This window comes from Falco biarmicus, chromosome 1 (assembly GCF_023638135.1).
Source record: "Falco biarmicus isolate bFalBia1 chromosome 1, bFalBia1.pri, whole genome shotgun sequence".
Taxonomy (NCBI): domain Eukaryota; kingdom Metazoa; phylum Chordata; class Aves; order Falconiformes; family Falconidae; genus Falco; species Falco biarmicus.
In genome coordinates, this window is record NC_079288.1 from 111,107,187 (window position 1) to 111,133,987 (window position 26,801).

Genomic DNA, 26,801 nt, shown 5'->3' on the forward strand with positions numbered 1-26,801 from the left:
CAAATCCTTAATGTTGAGAAAGAGGTTGGCTGTGCTTATACTTTAACAATTGGAACATATGAGAAAATGAAGTAATTGCTTCTAAAGCTTTGCTACTAACTGTGACTTCATCTCTATGTGTTGATGAGAGGAATATGACACACTCAAATGTAAAATAAAAAAGCTTGCAACTATGAAAAAAAGAGGAAAAAATAAATAGCATTCCAGGCATTCAAGGGATAGTGAAGAGAGCACTGCATTCCTGATGCTGCTTTAAATGCAAGGTCATCAGCTGTAAAAATAAAAACACAACGTTCTGTGCAGTGCATAGGATAATTTAAGAAGTGTTTTCCCATTACTTTGTTAAGAGTATCTAGTTACTTTAATTATACCTACATCTTCTAACGACATGAATAAATCTCTTATATGTTAGCCATCCCCCCCAATCCTGAAATGGACTTTTATAGTAGTGATGTGTCTCTCCTGAGCCTCGCTGCATTACCTCATAACCATCCTTCCCATGTTTGTCTTAAGTTTGCTACAATCACAGGAAGGAATGAGGCTTACGCTTTAGTGTGTTTGAGACCAATTTTTGAAGATGTAAGTAACAGATGTGATTAATATAGTCTTGGATATCTATAGCAGATCTGCAACTGAATATGTTGCTAGGGAATAACATTGTTATCCTTAGAAAAGGGGAAGGTTGCTCAGAAAAAAAGTCATAGGTCTCAGCTCCCATCTTTGTGGGGGTAGTACAGCATGTGTGCGCCGTGGAAGTTTGCTCCAGGATAAGCCCCTAGCAATGACAGGCTGAACTTCTGTGGGGCAGTCGGCACAAAAGCCACTCAGCGACTGTAGAAAATAAATGGTGTGGTGGAGCTCCGTGTGCTTTTGGCACGCCAGGGATGGTAAACCATCTTCTGGTGTGAAATTTTGTGCTGAGACACTGAACAAATTCATGGTGATATTCCCTAGATGGAGAGGGCTGCCTGCTGGCAACAGATACAGGAGTTCAATGTGTAAACTCTGATAAGGATGACACGTAATTTGTGTTACAGTTTGACTGTTAATTGTATATAAAGCAGCAGCCTTTACAGATCTTTCACTGAGAGTCATTAATTGGGAAAAGTAAATCCATGTTATTAAGGATATATTCTTTAAGGAGAAGGAAGGTAACTTTTTCTGAATTAAGCATTCAGGGTGCTTTTGGTTTTGAATACTTCCTTTTAGCACAGTAGAAATAGGCCAGCAGTCCAATTTTACTTTATTACGAAACAAAGTTTTTCCCCAATTTCACATGTAAAATGTCTGTCTCATCTACTTTGTGCTTTTCCTCTTACAGTTAAGTATTCTGAAGTATAATCAAAATTAATTGCCATCACAAAGACTGTTTACTGGGGGGGTATAACTGCCTAATTTGAATAACTAAGATTTTGAAAAGAGTCACGACTTTTCAGCAAATTACAGTCATATCCATTTGCTGCAGACAGAAAACTGCCATGAAATTTTGTGTAAGTACAAGGAGGAGTCACCATGTCAGCAGAAATTTTTATTTTTTCCTAGGTGTGGCAATACGGAATATTCATGGCCAAAAAATTTAAGCAGAGTGGAGCAGTTTGATGTTTGAAGTGTAACAGGGCTAAGTATGAGTCTGACAGATAAAGAGTACAGGTTGGGGGTTGGTTGGTTGGGTTTTTTTCAGTGTTCGTTGTACTTGTAATTGTGTGGAATGGTGGCATTTACATCAAAAATTGCTGGACAAGCTACTGAATATGACAGTTTTGCAAGTTCTATTAGATTAAATTAACATTTTTTTTCTTCTTTTCCTTTTTTTAGTGTGAAAGCAAGGCTAATTAACCTATTAGCTTTCCTTCTAGATTCTGTCAAAAAATAAGTGATACTTGGTACTCTGTATTCAATATTGATTTCCCAGTCTCTTCCTTTGTATACTTTTAATGCTCAATTTATTGGCCTTTATTCTCAGCTACAGTACTGGAATTAATGTAAGCTTTTAGTTTTGCACCTTAAGGTGGCTTTATGATGAAAACATGGATGCTCTCTGCTTATAGCATTGGAGAAGTTACCTACTTTGGTAGTTGTAAATGTTTTGTAAAAGATAGGCAATCCAGAGGCATTTGAATTAGCCACATGTTCTAATTGTCACTAAAGAACACTGCTACGTTGGTGTACAAATTTTATTATATTAGAATCTGTCTAATTGTGGGGGTATTTTTATAACCCAAAGTTATGTAATCTTTATAGTTGGATGTTTCTTGGAAGTTTTTATGAAGTTATATTCAACCAAAGCTAACTAGGCGAATTGTTTCTTCTGTGGCATGTTCCTATAGCTAGCAGACAAAAGTCGGGTGGGAAAACAGCTGTACAGTTGCAATGGCAAGATATTTTCAGAGGCACAAAGAAGTATGTAATGGTCCGTGAAACTGAGAGGAGGGTTCTACCACCACTTTAATGCAAACGGGATCTGGCACAGAAAGAATTGCTGGACCCATTTCATGGCTGCTTAGTCCTTCCCCCCCACCCCTGTGCCATCAGCAGCATTTACCTGATGAGTCAAGTGAGGCAACTGACCTGACAGGAAGCTACATTTTCTTCCCTGGATTTTTACACAGCGATTCCCTGAGGCAACTACCTCTGGGGCCATGGGAACATTAGTGGCAGGAGAAAGGAGGCAGTGGGACCGTACAGTTTGGGGCAGGCCGGAGCATCCTGCCGTGGAGCCATAGCCATAGACTGTCACCTCAGCCAAGTGATTACAGGTGAATCAGGATTTTAATCGAGAACCTTTAAATGGGTTGGAAACTTAGATGAGGTGTATTGTGATCAGAATCATGGAAGTGGAAAGTTCAGCCCTTTCAGACTTAAATCACTGTGTTATCAAGAACACTGTCCTTTGTGGGGGAAGTGCCTGGTGTTAAAATAGTATGAGGATATGCCAGCTGCTTTTGTCAACTGCCACTGATTTCTACTGTTGTTTTAATGTAATAATTATGTGGTGGTTTTTTTTTTAAAATACACATATTTCTTGTTTTGGGAATGTTCCTAATTACTGGTTTGGTGGTTTGACATCCTTCTATTTATGTTGGATGCAACATCATTTACGCTGTCTCTGGATTGCTTTTCAAAGACAGATCCCAAAGCCAAAGATACCTGCTCCAGAGAATACAATCGCATTGGTATCTGAGGTTGTGCGTCCTTATGTAACAGTCAGTTATTTCTTCTGACTTCATGCTGAAGTTTCAAAGTTGCTCCATCCCATGTTCCTGGGAAAAAGTTGTGACTTCTACCATTTCTCCCTGGTCCTTGCAGTGCTCACAGGACAGCTATTAGATATTACAGGTATGGCACTTTGCCCTAGAGAAGGGAAAGTCATTAGTGTATAAGCATTAAATTGTTGCTGGCTCTATGAAAACAGCCAGAAGTTTATTCTTGTAGTCCTAGTGCAGGGTTATATGGTCTGTATGGCTGCAGGTACACTGATGCTATTTAGAAACATCTTTTATTTGTGGCTATTACTTGTAAAAACTGTTCTGATATACCTTTGCATCTCTTGTTGTTTAAACAACCTCATGTAGAGGTGCTTTTCCTTCGCTGCAGAAAGTTTTCTAGACACATAATACTTGGAAAGTAAGAGTTAAGTTTTACTTTTTAAATTATGGCTTTTTTTTTACTTGACAGATTTTAATTTTTAATTATTTTCAAGTCTTATGTTCAAGTCCTTTGGACATTCCTTGGCCCTGCATTTTGAACCCAGACATACCTAGCTAGTAGTGCTAGAAAATTCTAACAGGAGCCCTGATTAAAGGATTTTGGTAAAATAGTTAAGATACATGTTAGGTTCATTTCTTTCCTCGGCCTATGATTTTTGCATCTTAGCATTATGGAGAGCATTGCCATTATCTAAAACTGGAGTCAGACTTTTTCCGTTTGCTTTTAAAGAGATTCCAGTGTTAATTTCCTTAACTATTTGCAAAGCTGCGGTATATTTTCATTTATTTTGGTTAGTTTATTTTATATTTATTGCCAAATGGCATGTTCATAAATGCAAAATCATACAATGTGATGTCTGTGGAAATTCCCTTGGCATACTCAATCTAAATTACTTTAAACAACTCTATCTGATTGCCATTTTCAAAAAGAACTGAATAATTACTAAATGATTTCCAACAATATACACAGGCTTGCTGGAAAGAAAAGTAGATAAAGCATATGCTTACATGACTTACACGATAAATGATTTCCCTATACAGTTTGCAAATAGTGATTGTAATTTCATGTTAATAAGATGCAGGAAAATGTGCTGAAGGAGTAGTGCTTTGCTGCTTTTGTCACAGTTTCATCAAACTGATTTTGTCAGCACTGGAGCATAACCCTTGCCACATCAGTTTGAGTGCTCATTAGGCAGCCGATTTGTCTGAATCCTCATTAAATTGATTAACTCATTTACTTATAGATGATGACATGTTATGTGGTACAGGAATGGTGGTTAGAGACTAGAATCAAGACTCATGTTGACTTGCTTAGTATTCAGTTGTTCATTTATTTCTGCAATAAATTGCCACAATCAAGTACTATAGCATCAGTGATTTACATTTTGCAAAAGTGTGGCATCAGCTGAAGGGTTGAACTTACACTGTGTAAACTTGCACCTCTATTGGTAAATGGCAGACAGCAATTTAGAAGCTTCTTAGGTTTATAGCTCGTGCTAATTCCCTATTTATTCCACTTGGGTACTAGACTTTCTCATAAAGAACCTAAAGGCTCTCTTGAACATCTGTTTTAGTGTAAATTAAATAACAAAAGGGAAACAAGTAGAAAACCTCTTCAGTTGCATATTTAGAAGAAGATGCCGTTATTAAGAGGGGATACTTAAAGCAGTTTTCTGAAAGATAACTTTCAGAAAAATTATCAAAATGAAAAAAAAAATAATTTGATGATTCAGATCAAATTCTGTGTCTGCACATGGTCTAGGAATGCATGCTTTTTAGATTTGTTATGTTGATATGCTTCTATTAGTTGAAGGTGCTACTTGGAAGTGCTGACTGTGCATTTCATTCTGAAATTTGTTTTGGATGCCAACTACAATTTTGGTCTTCATATGTGAAACTAGAAAGTTTAAGCATGCAGGTTTTAGCAAATAATCAGTATTTTTGGTCTAATTCAGTGACTTTGCAATGAGCGGATGGCATGCACATTAACTTGTTTATGTGTTTTTGAGTCAAGATTAAAAGTAGCTTGGGTAGCAGAAAAAGTAGTTGAGTACTTCAGACTTTATGAAGATGAAGCAGCCTGAATTCTTGAGGGGTCAAATTATTTATTTCAGTAAGAATTGAGTTTTCTTACTCCAGGGCTGAATCTGTCATGAACACAGACGGAGTAGTGTGCAGATGTTCTATGCTTTGAAGAAGCAGAATGCTTTTTGTATTACTAGGGTGCAATACAAGCCTAGTCATGGACTGTGGCAGTATCAGAGAACCATCATTTACAAACACAGTCCAGGTATCTTCCTTTCTAAATTAGAACCAGAAGCATCAGATAGCTACATGTTGGCTGAAGTATGAGAAAACAAGAAAGAAGACATTTTCAAAGACCAAAGGAGAGATTTTCAACACAAACCCAGCAGCTATCTATATCAACACACTTGGAAACTTTCAGAGGTATGGCATTGAAGGAGTGCTTTGAGGCAGTTTCTAGAGAAAACGCACAGCAGAGTTTCAGATAATAACGAGTGTCTTTTTTTTTAACACGTAGAGAAATGGAAGAAACTGGAGAGGTGCGTGACTGAAAACCAAACTAATCGCAAGCAGATGCTGTTCTGACTGGAGTCAAGTTTTTACTAGACCAAAGTTTCAGAAGCATTCATTTCAGTGATAGTACTGGCTTAAGCAGTCCTCAAGTGCCATCCAATCACCATGTTCCCATCCCTTCCTCAGGTGTTCCTGGGAAAGTGTTTTGAGTGGGGAAGTGAGTCTGAATAAAACTGTTCTCATCGTCTCCTCCCCCCTTTCATTTTTTTCCTTCTGCCCATCCTAGGTTGATTTCTATCAGAATCACTTACCCAACTCCAGCTTACTGCATGACCTCAAACATACTGCTGTTGGAACAGAGGGTTTGGGGTAGCGGTAGAAAGTCGCTGAGGATGGACAAGATGAGGTGCAACAGGAACTGGACAGCCACCTGCAAACGTGCTTGTGAAGTTGCAGGTTGAATGGAAGATGATAGAGCAGGAGTGAGGAAACACTGTTTGAAAGGCTTGGGAAATAAGACAAACTTTTAATGGATAAAAGAGTTGGAAAAAAGGATGACCACTGAGGGAAATGTAAAAGTGATTTTTCATCTTTTTAGAATTTAATTAGAGCTGTGTGTTTGTGCTTTGCTTTGTTTTAATGTAAAAGACAGCCATTACTTCATTTTTTTAAATAATTAGTGTATATACGTACTGTGAGACTAACTACTGTAAGTTTTTATGGTAGAAATGACTGTCTCCCTAATTCGATTTTCTTTGATTAAAGGTAGGATCTTTGGTGTTCTCAGGCTTCTTAGAAGGTTAACGCTAAGTTTCCATAGAATTGGGATGAGACAAAGCACAGGAAAATATCTTTTTACTGTAATAGTTGTATGGCATTTGTGGTTAAATTTGTTTGTCCTGGTACGCAATTTTACGGAGGAGTTAGTCAAACTGGTCTTGTTTCACTGAGATGATCTCCAAAGTGCAAGTGGAACTTTTTCCAGGGGGATGCGAGATCAGCAGAGAAAATCTTGCTCCCCTTCTGTAAAAGGGATTACTGTCGCAGAATTAAATAGAGCTAGAATTTCACCCACCCTTTTATTTTTTGGAAGAAACAACTCCAAACATGTATCATTTGGGAACTTTTTTTTATGAGATGGACTTTCTTGTTCATTTGTTGTTTTGGGGTTTTGGGGTTTGGGTTTTGTTTTTGGGTTGGTTTTTTTTTTTTGAGAAATATAATTTCTTTTAGTTTACTAAGATATGCCTGTATTTGGAATGATGATGAGAGTTCACAAACCAAGTTCTGGGACTCTTATTTCAATTAGTGTTTCTGTAGAATCATTTTAGTATCATAGAATATTTGCGAAGTGCCTGTGGAACACAGTTAATATTCAAACAGGAAATTGGTGATCAGAGTTAAATTATTGGGCTCTAAATTTTTCTGCATCCACCTATTTTCCCTCCTCACTTGCTCTGACAGTTACAGACCGCTTCTCTAATGGGGCTTGCATTTGAAGATAAGCCTGCATGTAAACAAATTAACTTTTCTTAAATGGAGAGCCATTTCATCTGCAATAATGTACCAATTCATACACTATCAGAAGCATATTTTTTTTAAAAAAAGATAAATGACCCATTGTATAACACTTACTATTAGGCAGACTAGATGTCCCTGTGTTCTGGGAGATAAGGCTCTTGTATTATTACACCCTAATAAAATGAGTTAATGTTTTAGTATCGGAGATAAAAGGACAGTTGGATATATTTAATAACCAAACTGAGAAACACTTAATTTTAGTTGTCTGTAGCAATATAACACAAATTCCCCTGTAAAACAAATTGCACTTTTGGAATATACTTTAATGTGCATTCGACAAAGGAGAAAATGAGGTGATTGAAGTTCAATTTGTAGCATGTTATTAACCATTTCCGCTTGACTAGATGCGTAAAAGGATAATGGATGAGGGTTTTATTATTGCCTTTCTGCTAAAATGAAGTGGTGTAAAAGATAAGGTGATGAGATTAATGAACATAAGGAAAAGGCGTAATCAATCAAACTCCAACAGGGAGATGAGATGACAGTACTTAAGATTTGCAAGGGTACATGTTTTAAAAAGTGGATTTTATCAACATCGACATTTTGTTTGGGTGGAATGCTGAGAAGCAGATACTTGCCAATTTTAGTTATTTTTCACTAGACTCTTTATGTTGCTGTATATTTGAAACTTCAACAATTAATATAACAAATTAAAGTTGATAAGTCTATCATTTTATTTTAAATCCACATTTCAAACCCGCTATAATTATTAAATAAGGACAAACAAATACAACTTCTGTCAAACAGGAACAATGTTTTGTTGATCAGTTTGTCAGTTCTTTACTGGTGGAACCCTATGAGGTATGTCTGGACAAGTTGCTTTTAGTATGTGCTATTGCCTCAAGTTTTGCGTCCTAGTAATTTGATTAGCTAGTTCTCATGCACTCAAGGAAAAATAAAAATTGCTTTCCTTGCCCTGTAAGAAGTGCTCAGCCATTAAACTACACAAAGTTTCGGTTTCCAACTCCTTGAGTAGAAATTGATTATCCTGTAGAGATAAATCCACAAAAGTTTCTAGTTAGAAATGTGTTCCTTCTTGTAGGGTGTGATATTTTTATATTTCAGATTCCAAAGTCAGTACTTCTTTCCTTTGACATATATCTTAAAATTATTAACCTACTTGAATATCTGTATTGCTGACATGTTATGGCAAGAATTGGTTACAGGTATTTTTATTTTCACGGATGCCAGATCCCGAATCATTAAAATTACTTACAAGTACTCCAGTATTTATTTTTACTCATAGAGAAAACCCTCACTAACCCTAAGGTAAGTCTTCTGTCTTAACCTGCATGTTTTTGTTACAAAAGAACATCGAGTAACAAATGAAATCACTTCAGAACTGAAAAGGCCTCTGCAAAATCAATTTCTCTTTTGCCTTGAATCTTCTGCTCTTCTTAAAAACCTTACACCTTTTTCAAAACATGGAGCTGACTGGGAAGGGAGCCGCTATCCAGTTAGTTTTTTTTCCCCACTTAAAAGATGTAAGAAGGCCTCCCACATCATTCCTTGAAATGCGGTTAATTTACTTGATAAGGGTTGCCTATGAAAGTGCTGCCTTAAGTTAGTTTTGTAAATGAATTATGCACGAGCAGAATAAATGTTACATTTTCTCAGGAACTATTAGTTCTTGGCAGCACTTTGGGCAGGATGGATAGGATATTGCTGTGAGGTTAAGTTTGTCTAAAAAAAGCAGTTTTTCCCCTTTTGACTTTAGCATTTATGAATCTGTTACAACTTGGCTGGAACCTGGTGCTTTGTAAATACTCCCATGTTAGACTGGACTTTTCCTGGCTCTTAGGAAAACTTCCAGTTGTGCAAAACAGCGTCGTGGATTTGTCAGAGAAATGCGTAGCACAGCCCAGATTACAGCTCTTCACAAGAGCTGTTATATTCACAGAGACTTACTGCCCTCCCTACTCCTGTCATCTGCAGAATTCTTTGATAGGCCTATTTTTTATTGGGCCCTCAGGAGCAGCAAGTTTTAGATTTAATACCCCAGGGGGAATGGCAAGGCAAATCATGTTGTTGGATCAATTGTTCAGCTATCCCCAGACTGCTGTCTGTGTATCTGTTACACTTGAATCACATTTCCAAGCCTTTCTTATCAATCATTTGGACTAGAAATGCAGTTTAATTTTCTATTGCATTTTTAAACTGAAATTAGGGTTATGTTCTTGTTCTGTTAGCCTAGATGTGGTTGTAGACCTCACGTTAGCTATGTCCATGGCTTGTTTGACCTTGGAAAAGGGTCTCTACTCGTAGATATGCTGTAAAGCTGAATTCATAGTACTTTATTTTACCTTGTCTACTAAGATCAAAAACCAGAAGTTATTGTATGAAAGCTCTTCACATAGCTTTTTGTTCTTTACAAACATGCAATAAGCTTTAATTGGTCAAGTTATTTCTGTGGGTGATCTGGAAAGAAGAGATTCTCCTTTACAGTCACAGGCCATAGCAAAACCTTTGTCACTGACTGATGGCAGGCGGTTCCTTTACCTGAGAAATGAATCTACTTTTACAGGAATATAAGGTAAATGTAAGAATGCAGATAGAGAATATGAGGTACGCTCATGTGGGTCTTGATGAAAAAGAAGTGCATGTAGGGGACATGTCCTTTGATAACCAAGAACAATTTCTCTGCTTTGTTGTTGTACCTGTGTTATGCTTTGGTTGACAGTAAATGGACTAGCGGTGAGCGGAGAAGCACTTGAGCAGCAGGGGGTTCATTAGTAGCACTGTGCTATCTTCTGTCCCAACTTCTGAAAGCAAGAGGGAGAATTTCTATAGCATTAAGTCCTATACAGTCCTGGGCTACAGGGCAGGCCCCAGGCATCCCGAATAAGGCCAATGTATGTAATGACACAGCAGCCTCTGCTGCTGCTCTGTATTTCTCAAGAGGGATTTGGTTCCTGCAGCGGTCTAGAGTCTGTGCAGCATAAAGGTGGCATTAAGCCATGTCTACATTCCCACCTCTTTGCAAGCCTCACCTTCTGTGCCACATCTCTCATAAAACATAGCACAGAATCTTTTAATGTAAACTGCTGGACTGGCAGCTCTGGAGTCTTGACTTCTCTCTTTGCCTTCAAGAGGCACATCTGTTCTGCTGTGTATGGGCTTGGTTCCCATTAATGAGTGGATCAGATGCAGTTTTTCATGATGACTGGTACTCTAGCTTCCTGCCAGATGTGTGGGGGTGTTTGTGTTTTTGTTTATGATGAAGGGATATGGAGGTCAGCGTACAGGTCATTGATAAAAAAAGAGCCTTCTTTTTGGCATTGGAAGTTACCTATTCATTGCCTATTTGCCCATTGATCTGGAGGACCAGGTGACAATGGCAGACACTGGACAACCGCCAGGATGGGCAGGTGCATTAGTTCGTTCTTGGTTGTAGTTGCTGCTTCCACTTGCACGTGTTCTGGCTGGATAGGCCTTTGCTGGATACGTGGAGAAGCAGGCAGTGGGAGGAATCACATCCTGAAAGTAGTGAAATGGGCGGTGCAGGGAACATCAGTGGGAAATCTAATAGGACTATTCTCATTAGCTATTCAAAATAGGATTTTGAAGAGCCAGTTACAGCAAGCATGAACCTCATTTTCCTAAAAATCTTTCAATGACTAAGTGCCTTTAAGAGACAGCAAAACAAAGAGAGCTTTTACATTGTTTTCTGTGCTCTGCCTTTGAGGTCGATGCTCCTGTACATTACTTGTACCATATCTAGTTATACTGCTGTGAATATGAACTGCTGTGAGTCATTTGTCTGGCAATTGTCCTGGTTTTCATACTCTGTACTTCTTAGACATCAACCATTACAGTCTGATAAAAATTATCTCCAAGGCTTTTTTCTGTGGTAGGAATTTTATAAAAGAGGAACCAGCCAGAACTTTAAACTTAAAAGAAACTGCACCCCACACCATGATAATACCTTCTTGTCATAAAAAAAGAATCTCTGCTTGATTCCTTTTATTAATTTCTCAGGTACTTAAACAAGAGAAAGCTTTTAGGGCTTGTTTTGAGATCCTTTAAATAGTTTAGAGAGGGTTTTTATTGCGGTAGTGTTAAAGCATCATGGCATATATTAGAGCCGCTACTAGAAATAAGATGAGCAAAGCACAACAGCATAATGTGTTCAGAATTGGAAAGGGACAAAGTCCTTTGCTAGGTGCTGTAATTTTAATTGTTAGAAGTTTATCAGATATTACAAATTGCTTCTGAAATGCGAGGAAAAAAACCAATTGCCTCAGAACTATGAAAAGAGGGGCCTGTCCAAAGAGTCTCAGGTCTGATTGTGTAGGAGAGAGTAAGACAGTAATTCCCACAAATCAGTTTTGATTTTCTGAAAAACAGACGGACTGAAAACTGAAACTGATCTCAGCATGAGTGATTCATCACAGATGATGAGGCTGCAACCCTAGCACTTACTTTCTCTAATTTTACTTCAGTTGTCTTATACAAAGAACAGAAGGAATTGGTACCCTTTGCTGGGTAAGATCTTCCCAGGAAGAAATCTGATCTTGAGACCCTTCCAAGGTATCCTGTACTGGAGAGCTCAGACACAAAATGGTTAACAGTCCTTGCTGGTATTCCTCAAGAGTATTTTTAACTCACTTATCTCAGACACACACACCTGGGTATCTGCCCTCATAAACTGCAGCTGAAGGAGACCTATATGGGTCTTACTTCTATTAGGGAGCTTTCTATATGATCACACTTCAAGTAGATCAGCAAAATTTGTATCATGGTCATACTTACTACCTCAAAAAGGTGCATCTGTTTTTTGCTTAATTGTAATAGCCAGCGCAAGGGAGTACACTAAAAACTTTTGAGGTGAAGTTTTAAAAGAGTTTTTGTTTTATAACCTCATTTCCAATAATAAAACATTTCCGTAACGATCACTTCCACATGATCACAATCTGAATTTGGATTTTCTTTTTTGTTAACTCCCAAGGAGACAGGAGGACAGCTTAAATGATCATTTTTCACAAAGGCAAAATTTGGAACATCTGAAGGTTCCTGTTTGTCTTTTAGTTTTCTGTATTAATAAGCTTGAAAGTGGGCTAGGTAATGAGGTAGCAGCATTTGTGCTGCATAAAAGTTATGTTGTTAGCACCATGATTAGAGAGTTGCGAGGAATTTTTTGGAGAGGCCTAGACACCTGCTCCTCGGTTGCATAGGTGAGATGATGGCAAATGGAGTTTCCCCACCTAATTTTCCAAAATTCTGTCTCATGTACAGTAGCTAACATGGAGTGCACCACACCAGTTCATTACTACAGAGGCTTAGTATTAATAATACTTTCTTTCAGCATTTTTTATCCAAATTCCACATCTTAAGATGATCAGCTTCTTTGGTGACTTCTATACAGTGAGAAATAATTTCACTGAATTTTGCTCAGGGATGCTTAAACTGTCATCTTGAGCTTTTGCAGGTAATGTCATTTCTTCAATGTATACAAAATGAAATCAAGAAACCTAGCTTTTTTAGTATTTACATTGTGTATGTTTAACTGGCAGAATTCATTGACATATGAAATCATGAAGTTGTATAATTTAATGCAGTTCACAAGGGGGTTATGGAAACTGTCAATCTATGTGGACATCAAGACTTGCCAGAATTGGACTTATTAATTAGAATGGATTAAAAGCACTCTCCAAATTTTAAAACTTATGATCTAATGAAGGAAAAAAATGAGAAAATACTCTTTATTCTCTGTGCATAACTATATGTAATGCTTTTATGCAGTCTCTCACTCTTATTTTAATAGGTGAACATTTATACACACACACACTTGTGGCTGTACCTGTGTGTACTGATGCACTTTCGTAAGAGTATCTTCAATCTTAGATAATTTAAGCAAACATCGTAAGCAAATCTAGACCCATAAAGACCCACTCACGAGGCAAAAAGGGTAATTCATGCTTCAACATGGAAGGCACGATACACATCTCAGAGGCTTCTTTATACAATTTATGCTTATGAGTATCCTGAGTTATTTCTGTACGATTAAAAGATATCTCAGTTATGATTTGTTAAGTCTTTTTACTCGCTAGTACTTGAAGTCTGTGTAGGTATTAACATCAGTGCTATAGCAAATAGCGTAACAGCTAACCCTGGCAGAGTAAAGATTGTCACCATTCTCCTCCTTTATGTGTGGGTTATAAACACTGCCACAAATAAATAGGGGTTGGAGTTATGAACTTCCAGGTTAATGCATGTACTTTTTTCTTGGTGATCTTCGTATGATCTAGAATTGGTGGTGTTTGTGGTGGGTTTTTTTACAACACTGTTTTGCAAAATTGCATTTCAGGTGTACTGTAAATAAAAATTACTGAGGCAAATGAGAAGAGGATGATTGGCTAGAGAGCTGTCTGTCTGAAATATTCTGTACAAAAAAACCCTGTCATGAATTTCTGTTTTCTTATATATGTTTTTGCTGCTTGCTGGTGTTGCATTGACATTTCTACAGTGCATGGCTTGCAGGTTAGGTTGGTAGCACACTGCTTTTTTTAGTGCTTCTGAGGTATGTTATGGGAGATTGCTTTAGAAAGGCTGCTTTTGGTAGTCTCGCTAATAAATTGTTGCTAATTCTTACTTTCTAGACTTTCACACCTCAGGAACTGATAATTATTGCTTGCGTGTTTATTGGAAATAGCAGAGACTATAGATTTGTTCTGCACATGTTGGTAAACAACTTGTTGGTCACCTAGCCTGTTCTTGAGTTAGCGATTGAACCTGCGGACAGACACAGAAGCTGAAATAACCATTGTTTCAGAAGGTTTGAGCTGAATCATTTGTAAACTGTTACAGCTAGATCCTGATGGGAAACCGTCCCAGATGATGTAAACAGCTCTTGATGAGCAGATCCTACTAACTCTTAAATCGGAACGTAACAGGTTCACTATATCAAGACATCAGTCAGCTCCGATGAGAATCTGTGAATTCTTGCAGTTGTGGCTCCTTTTGATCATAAATAAGCCTGCTGTCTTATTTTCCAAAGAAAGGCATAACTTTACATCCTTAACCTTGCAGGACTTGGACAGCCACCCAAACCTATACTAATCTTCTTCTTTTTGAAATTCCACTTTCTAGGCTGCATAATTTAACTTATATACCTATCTTTAGCAATCAGATCTTCTTGTCCTTTTTGTTGATTAAATGCTGTCTGCCAGTGATAATGAACTCCTGCTCCCTAACAGTCAGCAAGGTTAATCAAAAGGGGGTAAAAAAGTTGTTTGTGAAGTACTGGATACAGTAGAAAAGTTGGTACTAACTTTGCTGACATTGTTCACAGATATATTGGTTTATGTGAGGCGTATAGAGCCTCGGCCAAATCAGAAAAGTTCTGAATGCATTTTTTTTCCTGAGTTAGCTCTTGATAATTGGGAAGAAGGTTATCTGTAGTTAGTGGAATCATAGAAACATTTAAGTTGGAAAAGACCTTTAAGATCATTGAGTCCAACCATTAATCTAACACTGCAAAATCCACTACTAAACCATGTCTCTAAGCACCACATCTACACGTCTTTTAAATATTTCCAGGGATGGCGACCCAGCCACTTCCCTGGGCACGCTCAGAAAATCTGCCTTGCATGCTTTGTTCACTTTGAAATATAGCTTGAGTGTGAGGATAAAGAGAGAAAATATAGTTGTGCATTCCTCTATTTTAATCATCTGGGAAGTATTTTTCATGTCATCACGTGTGTACTGATCTGTGGTCTGTGACAAACTATTAATTTCTAAACAAATGGTGTTTTTATTTGTATATCATATACATAGAAATTATTTCAAAACTGAAGAAGTCTAGAAACAAAACTGAGTCCTAACTAGAGATTAAACTGTTTACAGGTCCAGAGGCCTTAAGGTATATGAGGCTAGTATAAATAGTATACTGTGAAATAGGAATTTCGGTTTGTGGTAAATCTGTCTGTCCCCAGCAGCTTCAGATAAAATAATTTTATCCGTCTAGAGCACATCAATTTGCTAGTCTGTGGTTCATGTATCAAAGAGCATTCTGTGAAAATATCAATATCATTGGTTAATATAAATGAAATTAATTTTTAAAGCTGGGCTAAAGGTTGACATCTGAAAAATTGCATTACTTTGCAGAAGAGAAATTTCTGTCTTCCAGTGAAATTTCAGGTCATAAGGCCAAGTAATTTTCACAATCTTCAATGGGAACCAGTGAAATATGAACTTCATTGTCACCTAGCCCCAAAGCGATAAGATAAAATGAGCTGATACATCATTTGCTGTGGTTTTATCATCTCCCCCAGTAATTGGAAGAGAAAACATGAGAGTCCTTTACCACCCCCCTCCCCAATCCCTTCACCACCCACACCCAGGCATAAGCCATTTTGCTCTGATCGATACAAAGGTCACGGAGTATTTATTTATTTATTTAATTTTTTTATGCTGGGTAAAACTGTCTAGTGGAACATTAAAGTAATTAATATGTTTAATTGAGTTTGTCACCCATGAAAATGCTGAACAGGATTGTATAGCAGACTGTGCGTGCTCACAGGAGGGACTGGGTGGGAGATTGCCACTGTTTGCCTGTGGATTTCAGTGGCTGATTGTATAAACACCTGAGATTTAAAACAAACGTCTTATTTGCTGTTCTGTAGAAAGGTCTAAAATAGACTAATAAGCACTGTGATTTATTTAAGAAAATTTGGATATTTAAAATGATTACTAATCTGATCTAATTCCCAATTAGCCTGGTTGGATGTGGACATATTTGAACAAAGAGCAGGGTAAGACCATTTCACTGCAAATCCTGCAGCCAGGAACTCAGTAGTGCCTGGACAGTTGGACAGGAGGATCTGAGGATCTTCAGTTGCAGGGTGGAGATTGTGGGGGAGATCCAGGTTCCTCGTGAACTCAGAGTCAGATTTTGTAACCTCTAAGTGCTGTAATTTTGCCTTCCTGATGTCATTCCCAAATGACAAAGAATGCTGCTAGAAAAAATGTATTTATGGATTTTATCTCTCAATTGCAGTCAAATTTAAATGCAAATTCAATGCTTTATTTTTTTTATTTGGTGGCTTTTTTTGGTATTTTTTGTGTGTCTGGTACATCATAACTTTTTTTGGAAATATACAAATGTGCATTGGCTTTTTAAATAAGCTGTTTAGTTTTTATTTTTCTTGTGGCCATTAAATTGGCTGGCACATTAAAGTAATATAATTATTCAGTTACTGTTTCAGTTCTGTAACCCATTTATAGACTTAATTACTTCTAGCCTATTCACATTTTGAAGATCAATAGTACTTTTCTCTAAAATCAAATAAAATATACGGTAGCTGATTGGTTTGCTTAAAAGGTAAAGCAAAATGTTCATTTAGTCTTCAATAAAATATTGCTTTTCTAATTCAGAAGGCAACTGTAGTGATGGTATCTTTTAACTATTGCACGTAATCTTGTATGAGAGACATTGTTTATGACCAACATTCAAGGAGGTTTTGAAGGAAAGGTAGGATGGGGCATCTGTTTTCAAAACTGTACGTGGACAAAAGAGCTGCCCAGTGAGCGCTTTAATGTTGGGAAATTATTTGATATACAACTATGAATCATGAGGGGAGGACTTCTCTATGTATAATCTTATGAACAGCACTATACTACCTGAATTTACATGCAACTGATTTCAGAATCTCCTTGGAGTGGGGGTTGAAGCTGGCCATTCTTTACTGACTAGTTTCTTGGGGAGTTGCTTCCAGCTGTGCAGTGTCAGGGCCTGCAGCAGGAACGTGAGGGCTGGTTACAGGTTTAGACCCTCATTTCTGTTACGTGAAGTAAAGAAGAGCTCCATGCAAAGGTGAAAGTAATTTTGTGTTTGTACAGTAATTTGTAATAGTCTTGTTGTACCAGCTGTTCATCTAGTGTTGCCAAAGTCTAATCACAGAACAGTGTGTCTAATGAGATTTTTAGAACCATAAAACTTTACAATTGGCTCATTTGATTTAAGTATTTTAATTGAAAAGGTAGACTATATGAATAGTGTTTCCATCCATAAAGCACAGTATCTTTTGAAATAAATGAAATGTGCAGTAGATAAAACTTCAATCTGATGTGTCAGATCAGCTGAAATTCTATACTTTTTCATGTGGGGAAGGTGGTACTATTTGTGCAGGATAAATTAGATTGTATGCCCTCATTAGTCTTTGCTCCACAAGTTGTTCCCAAATAAATGAGCTGGGTTTATACTCAACGTGTTTTACAATAGTATGAAGAGGATAGTGTTCTTAAATTCTTAAGTAGAATTCTGTGTTGTGTGTCTTACAGGTGAAAACAGGAAAATGCAAAAGTAGTTTTTGAAAGTTGTGATTCTGATAATATCAGAGGTAGTAACACTGATTTTAAAAAAATAAAAAAATCCCTTTGCCAGAATAAAGATGCTGAATTTAATTTGAAGTCAGAGTCAGTTTCTGCAACTAGGTGGTCCTATTAATAAAATCAGATATTTGTCAGGGAATAAAAGGTAGGATTGGATTTTCATAAGGTATACTTGGTAATACACATGAAAGAAATGTGTTTGTCTTCTGGACCTTTCATCTACTATAGGTGGTGTGATGAGCGCAGAGCAGTGGTAATGATGCAGTTTCCATAGCAACTGGTTCATTGGCGGGCTAGACCTCTGTCTAGGGTGCTGTCAGTGTGCCTGGAGTTTCAGAGAACAGTGTGTCCCAAAGAAGGTCTGCTTCCACGTAATCCAGTTTTAATTGAACTCCAGAGACTTTGAAGTGAAGCTGCGGACCAGGCAGACGCTATTCCAACCCGAAATGAAGGCCTTGCTCAGCTAGGTCTCAGCTGCTTCTCGTTCCTGATAACTTCTGTTAATGAGTGGGTTAAAGAATTGTTACAGTGGTGGCTGGTAGTGTTTCTGCAGTACAGTTCCAGTTGCTGCTGTAAATCCTGTTATACTGAATTTGAGAACTTTATGATGGCTGTACAAGGTGCATAATGTAAACTGCCTCTGCTATGTTCAAGCTGGTGCTTTTCCTTCCAGTTCTGCAGCAGTTGCATGCAGCAAGCTTTTGGCCATGTTCAGGGTTTCCATTGTCACAAAAAGTGCTGGCTTTGCAGAGTAAAAGTGGCAATTATTTAACCTGCTGATTTTACTCATGGTATCCATGTAAGAAGCGTTTGCATTTGCAAGGCACAGACTGATCGTGACAGGCAGGCTGTTGCATTTTATTTGTTACAACGGAAAAGCGGAGGTCATCACATTCCTGTCTGTCTCAAAAAGTAGTCCTTGAAATTATAAGCTCCAATTTAAACATTGTAAGATGAATGAATACCAGCAAAAAGTACTTTTTTGCAACTTTGTCTCCTTTGTTACCTCTTTTGATGTTGTGCTCTTTAAAGGATATTTATATGCACATGACAAAGCCAACCGTGGTGGTGCTGAATAGCACCACAGAATTACACAAATCTGCCACTTAGTGTGGATGGGCTATGGATGTGGTATGGAAAGTGGCAGCGTGGCCCAAGTTTATTAGTTCCCCTGTGCCAGAAATTATTAGTAAACATCTCTGGTCCTTTCATCGTATTTCTAGAAATTTGTGTCGGAATAAGTACTTGTTCTTGCCTTCTCTTTCTCTGTGTGTGTGCGTACTGGGGGAGAAGTTGTCTGTGGCAGTTGTATTGAGGGGAAGATGAGGGATTAAGGAAAAAGAAAGAAGGTGTGGGAGATGGTTTGCTTTGCACGTTCTGATCTTCTTTCCTGTCTGCTTGTGGTTTGCAGGCATCTTTGCTTTTAATTCACAAAGGTGGTACAGTGTTTCATACTGCATCGTGTAGTGCTTTTATAATGGCGTTTCTTGCTCTCTGTGCTACAAACATGCAGGTTGGTTGTGAACATACGCTACATGTGAGGCAAAATCCTCTTTTGTTAAAAATTTATAAACAAATAATTGGGTTCATTAATAGCCTTTGTTATGTCAAAGGGTTGAACTTCACTTTTGTTTTTTATACACAAGATATTGCCCAAGTGAAATTGCAGTAAGTGTGATGTTAACTAGGATTATATCTGAATCTCCTTTTCTGTGGTGGATTTCTATTAAGTGCTTTTGTATTTGCTAAAATTGACAAATCTCACATTTTCCTTTGCTTATGGTTTGTTAATCTGAGGTAGAGAAGTGTCCGATCTCGCTGTCCCTTAACACTTACATAATTAAGCTTTGAAATGAAAAGGAAAAAGTGAAGCAACAAAGAAACAAAGTGGCTGAGGACTGAAAATGGGATTAGTCTGAATTCTGAAGGCAGACTAAGCATCTGTGTCTGTCAGATGGGATGACAGGAATTGTAACAAGTTACTTTGACAACCGCTTACTCCATAGAGAGATTATGCTGAGTTCATTTGCAGGTTTGTGTTTAACCTTAGCTGACAAAATGATACTTAACCTCTTATACAGCCAACCTTTATAGTTCCAGAATTAATGAATGTTGCCTTAACGATAAACGTAAGGAACATTTTTTTCTTTAAAGCCATTTTTTCTTGCAAGACGTTTTTTCTTGCTTATTTGTTACAGGCCTGTTATTACCTGCTGAAGTCAATGCAGATACATCTAATGGCCCTAGTCATACATTTCAGAATATCTGTTTAAGCTTTGCTGAAGTGCCAAACATTTCATATTGTTTCTGAAACTCCCTTGGTTAGGGAAGATAGGCAGTTGTCTTTAAAGGCAAAAATGCAAAAAAGCTGATTTTTAAAACACTTGACATGAGTCGTTGAATTTAGGACTTCAAAAATGCATTTTAGGTTCATAATGTGATGTGATGATTGAGCATATCTTAATTTTGCTGCAGGTTTTGTGTTCAGTTGGTACAATCCATGTTTGTGGGTCAATCAGTTTCTCTTTTACAAGATATTACCTATGCTGACAATAAATTTAAAACTTTATTTCTCTGTCTCGTTCTACTAGATTCTGGCATATACAGAAGGACTCCATGGAAAATGGCTCTTTTCAGAGATTCGATCTATCTTTTCTCGACGTTATCTTTTGCAAAATACAGCACTGGAAATATTCTTGGCGAATAGAGGTACTGTGCATTTAGAGGAATGGCATGTGTTGGTCTGGGGTCATGTGCATTCTGTTTGGTTCTTTTTGTTATGGATTTATGTAGATAGCAGGAGGGCTTGGATTGAGTGTCTCATTGTTTAAGTATATTTTTGTAACTTAAGTTTCCCCTTTTCATTACCTTTTTTTTTTTTTTTCAGTGAGGAATTATGATCAAACATGGTAACTGGGAATTAGCTATGCATCACTTCCATTTATTTGGCATTCTATGGAAACTCTTGCTTAAGGCATATCTACCTCTGATCTGTAATGCATGAAGGGTTTTTTGTCCCTTGTGAGGGTTAATAGTTGTTAGCTATACACATCAAGAACAATGTGGTGAAAGAACTTCACTACCAAAACAGACCAGTGACTGGTATACCTTCATGCTTTATTTCTAGTAACAGTATCTTTCAGTTAGACCTTAGTGCAACTCTAAGAAAGAAATGTGCATTTACCTTGTTTATGAACCTTTTTTTTACCATCCCCATTCTTCAGTTCCTTTTGCAGATGCACATAGGCACTGTGAGAATCACTCAAAATACAGTTGTTGAGAACTTTCTTCTGGATTTTCTCCCCCTAAATTTTATTTTAAACCATGTTATATGATGTCTTTGTGGTTTAAACTAAAATTCTTCAGGTACTTTTATTGCTTTTATAGTGATAATGAAGTTTTGAAAAACAAATTTTGAAAACTGTATACAAAAACACCAAATAAAGTAGGTCTTAAGATGACACTTTTACAACGTAAAACATTGTTTTTGTAATAATAGGAAAGGCGGTTGTCTTGAAATCAGTAAAAGTTTCATAGGATAACATGTTTTATGCAGTTAGTGTGCTAGTCAAAAAGTTTTTGCCTGAGCTTAAAATGGTCTCTAATCTTGAACGTGACTGGTAAGTATTCAGACACTTATCTCATAGAGCATTGTTGTGCATATCTGAAGGGGATATTGTCCAACAGAATATTAATCATGTGCATAAAACCTTTCCTATTTTGTAGCCTGTAGTACTACTCTATGAAGTCATAAATGACCACTGGTGATACCATAATTAGATTGTTATTTAGATTTTTAGGTTGCTATTTCTCAAGTGTCATGGGATGTTTCAGGCAGAATATGAAGATAGTATTTTGAAGAATATATCTTGAAAATATCTATAAAGTAAACTAGGAAATGTGGGATCCAATTAATATATAATTTTTTTTTTTCAAATCCATTCCAAACAGTCAGTCTGTGCATATAGGTTTAACTTCTATTCAGAAAGAAAGACAACATTAGACCTTGTGAGATTTGTAACAGTGACAACTTCTGCTGAACTTCCTGTTAATAGTAAATAAAAACATTTCTGGAAATGATAAAAAAATGTATCTACAGTAACCTGCAGGAAACATGTCTAATATTTTATCTGTTCAACATCTAAGCTTAGGATTAAATTTTATCGGGTCAGAAAGCCTCAAATAATAAAAAAGAAAAAGAATCGTGCCATATTTCAACTCTTGTGTTCACAGTGGGTGTCATGTTCAATTTTCCTGACCAAGCGACAGTAAAGAAGGTGGTTAACTGTCTGCCTCGGGTCGGCATTGGCACTATCTTTGGACTGCCCCAGACCAGGTATTTTACAATTTGAGTTAATTTTATCTGTCCATTCTAAGAGTCGTTTTTGCATCAGATCAGCCTATCTGCTTTGAAGCATTTACACCTACTGGTTTACAAAAATGCATAACCTCAGCCCATCACTTCTGCATGCTGTTCGCAATGTGTTCGTAGACTAAAAACTTTCTGATTTGAGATTTGTTGGTAATGTCTGTCTGTTATAGGCAAGATAGCTTCTTTTTGGCAGTGAGACTCAATCACTTACCCTCCTTGAGGAAAATAGGTTTCTTTATGCCTGCCAACTCACTAAGATTTAAGACTGATTTAAGACTGATTGTAGGACTGATTAGCTTTTATGGCCGTGTTCAATTATATTAGCTTGACTGTAACATCCTTGAATCTCTGTAGTATTTAAACGTAGATGAAAACGATCGTTCCTCTTCAGAAGGATATTGTAGTGATGTGTAGTACAATAGAAGCTGAACAGCGTGTGAGGGAATGTTATGGTGTGCTTGTCTTTTAGCTCTGAAGGACATTGTTCAAATTTTGCATAGTGAGAAATCAGTATTACAATGGCAGGCTGTGTGTTCGGATCCTAAAACTGAAGAATATGAATCAGTTTGCTGCATTGTTAGCAGAAGGTTAGGGCTTGATTACCAGATATGCTCTGGATGAAACACAGCAGTTCAACCCAGTTTAATGTTCACTGGGGCTGATGGAAATAGAAGGTTTTGAGGTATACCTGGTCTCTAGTTGGATTGGTTACCTCTTGTATTTTAAGGAATTTTAAAGTATTTTTAAGTAGATTGATTTTTAATTTTTCAGAAGAAACAGCAACCTTTAAGGAGTATCTTGACTGTTGTTAAATGTTTTATTTTTTAACGATTTCTGTGCACAGAAATGGCATTAAAATAGCTGGGGATGTGCTTTGTTGTGTTTTGTACTTTACCTTATTTTTTTTTATCAAGTACAGAAGAAATTCTCTTCAATTGCAATTATAGCTACTCTGTAAGAACTTAAGGATTTTTGTTTACAGAAGCAAATCATGTGTGAAAACTTTACATGAAAGTATAGACACCCTGTTCAAAATTTCATGTCCATTTGTCTTGATAAATCTTTTTACAATATAATGCAGTGTATTAATTTGAAAAAATACTCAGTTACTGTAACTGTTTTCTTTAATTGTTTACCAATAACTGCAAAGATCTGTTGACTAAAACTATATCTAGATTTTTTTCCCCCCTTAAATGATGTGGCTCTGGTATTTACAGATGTTTTTATTATGAACAAAACTGTCTTGGGAATTATATGATAAGCTCTTCTGTGCTTGATTTATCACTCCAAGGAATGACTCTGTAGTCGTCTTTCACAAATATTAGGAAATCTGGCATCAAATTCTAAAAGTTAAATTGAGTTATTTATGACTAACTCCCCAACACTGCCCAGAATTTAAATCTCAAGAGAATGCACTTCAAAATGTAATTCTATCAATCTTACCGTTGTTTTCCTTTGTTCTTGAGGGATTTGAAAACCTCTCCTAAAAATTACTTTATTCTTATGTGAAATTCTAAAAGTTGTGTAATTTTCTTATTTAATGGTCTGCCATCTCTCTAAATCACTAGTAACATATTTCTGTAAGACATCAAGCCTTCATGGAGCAGCTGAATTTGCACATCTGTAAAGATTTCTGTTTGAAAGTTTTCAAACCTTGACATATCCAGCTGTCAGATGTTTTAGGTCTTTTGTTCTTTTTAGATTATAAAACTTTAAAAATGAACTTCAAGTATCCAAAAGAGCAATTTGACCTCTAGAGAAATTTAGCACAGAACTAGTAAAAAAAATATGTACAACTGCTACTAAAATTCAGATGAGTTAAAAGGAAGACCCACAGGTTTTCTCATTATTTTTCCAATGTTGTTTTGTTGTTTTGGTTTGTTTTTTCCCCAGACGCATTTCTTTGGCTAGTCCACGACAGATTTTCAAAGCTTCCAATATGACCCAGCGGTGGCAACACCGAGAAATTTCCAACTTTGAATACCTGATGTTTCTAAACACTGTAGCAGGTAACACAAATTACTGTAATGACTCAGAAAAAGAGTTAATGGTTGCACAGTCTCAACAGACATGGGGCACTACTAGATGTTGTCCTTTTAATAAATAACTTTTTCTACATACAATTTTTTGCTGAGGAACGTCTTCACAAAATCCTCCTAAATGTAATTTATTCGTAATTATTTTTATGTTTATGTAAGAATAGAGAGGCATGCGATTTATAATGCTGTACTGAACTGCAGTTTATCTCTTAAAGTCAGAATATCTTGACTGTTGTAGGAGGACAGGCTCTACACCGACCGTCTGCTATTTAGCAGAGTCTCAGAAAAGTAACTTCTTTATCCCTTAGTATTCTAAGTTTTGGTCTTCAAAATTACTGTCCTCCGTAAATACCACTGATGTAGCAAGTTTAGGGCTGGAACCCTCTGGGAAGTCTCAGCTGGGGAGCAGGATATTCCTGGAGTGAATAAATACATCTGTTGCAAGATGTATGGTTGGTCTCAGAAAAGAATGTAGTGCCTGGATCACCAGTGCTGCTGTGCCAGGACACCATTCATCTGCTCCCAAATCCTAATTCTTATCCCTGTATTGTTTCTCTAGCCCCTCATTCTGTAAATGTGAAGCTATATTTCGTTCAACCCATCTTAACCTATTAGCTTCTAACCAGCTTGACTTCAGCTTAGCAAATGGAGGCTGTTAGGTCTGGTGACCTCTCTTATTTTCCAATGTATTTTGTTCTTGGAACAACTTACAGAACTTCTCAATTTTCAGCTTTTTCCGATGGTATTGACAGTGTTGAAAGGTCTGTTAATTCCCTTTCAGACTTGGCTCTTGCTAACATGATTGATACAACCAATGCCTCTGCTCACACTAATTACATTTTATACAAATGGTCAGTTTTGCTAGTTTCTGTAATCAGTCATTAAGTCAGAGATGCCAGGATGCTGGCAGGCTTTATAAAAGTAGGGGTAGATCTGCTTGCCTTGCCTCCTTACTGCTGAGCTGGAACGAGGCAAATCATGACACTGTTTTCTGTGTCTCCAGTGAATGATCCTTTTCAGCTTAAATATATCATTGAAAAAAATAAAGTGAATTCTTACCTACTTGATATTTGAGGCTAAAAGGAACAGAAAGATACCCTTCTGGAAAAAGAGAAGATGTAGTTGCCCAGGATGGGGAGGTAAAAGATTATTAGGATGGCTCTCAATTTGAAACAAATACAGGTAGATATCACAGTGTCATGTAAGTAGACTTAGTCCTGAATAAGAGATAATGTGCAACATAACTAACTGATTAGGGACAGAAAGGATCTAGCTATACCATTCTGCAAACCAGGATGGAAAAATACTGAAGGTATAAAAAAACCTAGAAAAACTCAGGTGGAGTTTTAGAAAACCTTTTCTGACAACCTGATAGATTGGGTTGTGAAATAATATTCCTTTGAAAGAAATAAAAACCTGTCATTTGAGACTTTTAAGACCAGGCTAGAAAAAATCTGAGGACATACTGATTGGAGGTGATGTGAATGAATGAGTTTCTGCAGCAATGTCATAAAAAGAGACAGCATCCATGTAAAAATTGTGCATTTAAAAATTATAAACCAGGGTATGTGTGTATGTATGGTATATGATTATTCTAACTGAATATTTTGTTTTTACTGGAAGGAAGAATATTATTTTCATCTTACAGATGCCTGAAGGTGCGTGTGAGAAACCAAAACAGATTTTCTGTTCTGGTAAATGTTGGCATACCCATGGGTGGTCAATGGTCAAGGGAGAATTCCCCTCAAAGTGAATTCTCCTGATGAAATGCTATTGTGGTTTAACCCTAGCTGGCAACTAAGTTCCACAAAGCCGCTCACTCACAAACCCCCTTCCTCCGGTGGAATGGGGAGGAGAATAGGGAAGGGAAAAAGCAAAAAACTGGAGGGTTGAGATAAGAACAATTTAATAATTGAAAGACGATAAAATTACGATGATGATGGTGATAATAATAATAGTGATGATGATGATAATAATAACAATTACAACAATACTAGTGAACAGGAGCAGGAAGAGGAGAAGAATAAAACCCAAAGGGAAGGGGAAAAAAAACTAAAACAAGTGACGTACAATATAAGTGCTCACCACCTGACCTGCTGACTGATGCCCAGCCAGTCCCCGAGCCGCGATCCCAAGGCCCCAGCCAGCTCCCCGCAGTTTATACACTCAGCATGATGTCCCATGGCGTGGAATACCCCTTTGGCCAGTTCAGGCCAGCTGTCCTGGCTGTGCCCCCTCCCAGTTTCTTGTGTCCCTCCAGCCCTCTTGCTGGCAGGGCCTGAGAAACTGAAAAGTCCTTGACTTGGTATAAACACTACCCAGAAACAACTAAAACCATCGATTTTATCAACATAGTTCTCACACCAAATCCAAAACACAGCACTGTGGCAGCTATGAAGAAGAAAATGAACTCTTTCCCAGTGAAGCCAGGATAGTTTACTTGCATAATTTCTCAATCTAAAATCCTGAGCTGCTTCAATCTGTTTTCATGTATTGAATTCAATAGAGTATGTAAAAAAATATTGCTTTATTTTTTTAGTATCAACAAAAGTCATTGGCTCTGCATTTTTTTAACTGTTTCACGTTAAAGTAACGGAAAACAAGATGACATAAACAAGGAAAGGAGAAATGTATAGAAAATGAATGGATTTAACTGTCACTCTTAATATATGCAGAAGTTCACAATTAAAGTGAAACGGGCTGCAATGTTTTAAATTAAATACTAGCAACTGG

The 26,801-nt window shown here is 37.2% G+C and overlaps 1 protein-coding gene across 4 annotated transcripts in view; it reads left to right on the top strand.

Moving 5' to 3' along the window:
* The window catches only part of LRBA (LPS responsive beige-like anchor protein), a 411,064-nt gene that overhangs the window by 253,949 nt on the left and 130,314 nt on the right, over positions 1 to 26,801 (top strand). For all 4 annotated transcript variants that reach the window (XM_056360770.1, XM_056360786.1, XM_056360779.1 and 1 more), the window contains 3 exons: positions 20,249 to 20,366; positions 21,891 to 21,993; positions 23,923 to 24,038. In XM_056360770.1, the coding sequence (XP_056216745.1) occupies positions 20,249 to 20,366; positions 21,891 to 21,993; positions 23,923 to 24,038 (337 nt within the window). The remainder of the gene's footprint in view (positions 1 to 20,248; positions 20,367 to 21,890; positions 21,994 to 23,922; positions 24,039 to 26,801) is intronic.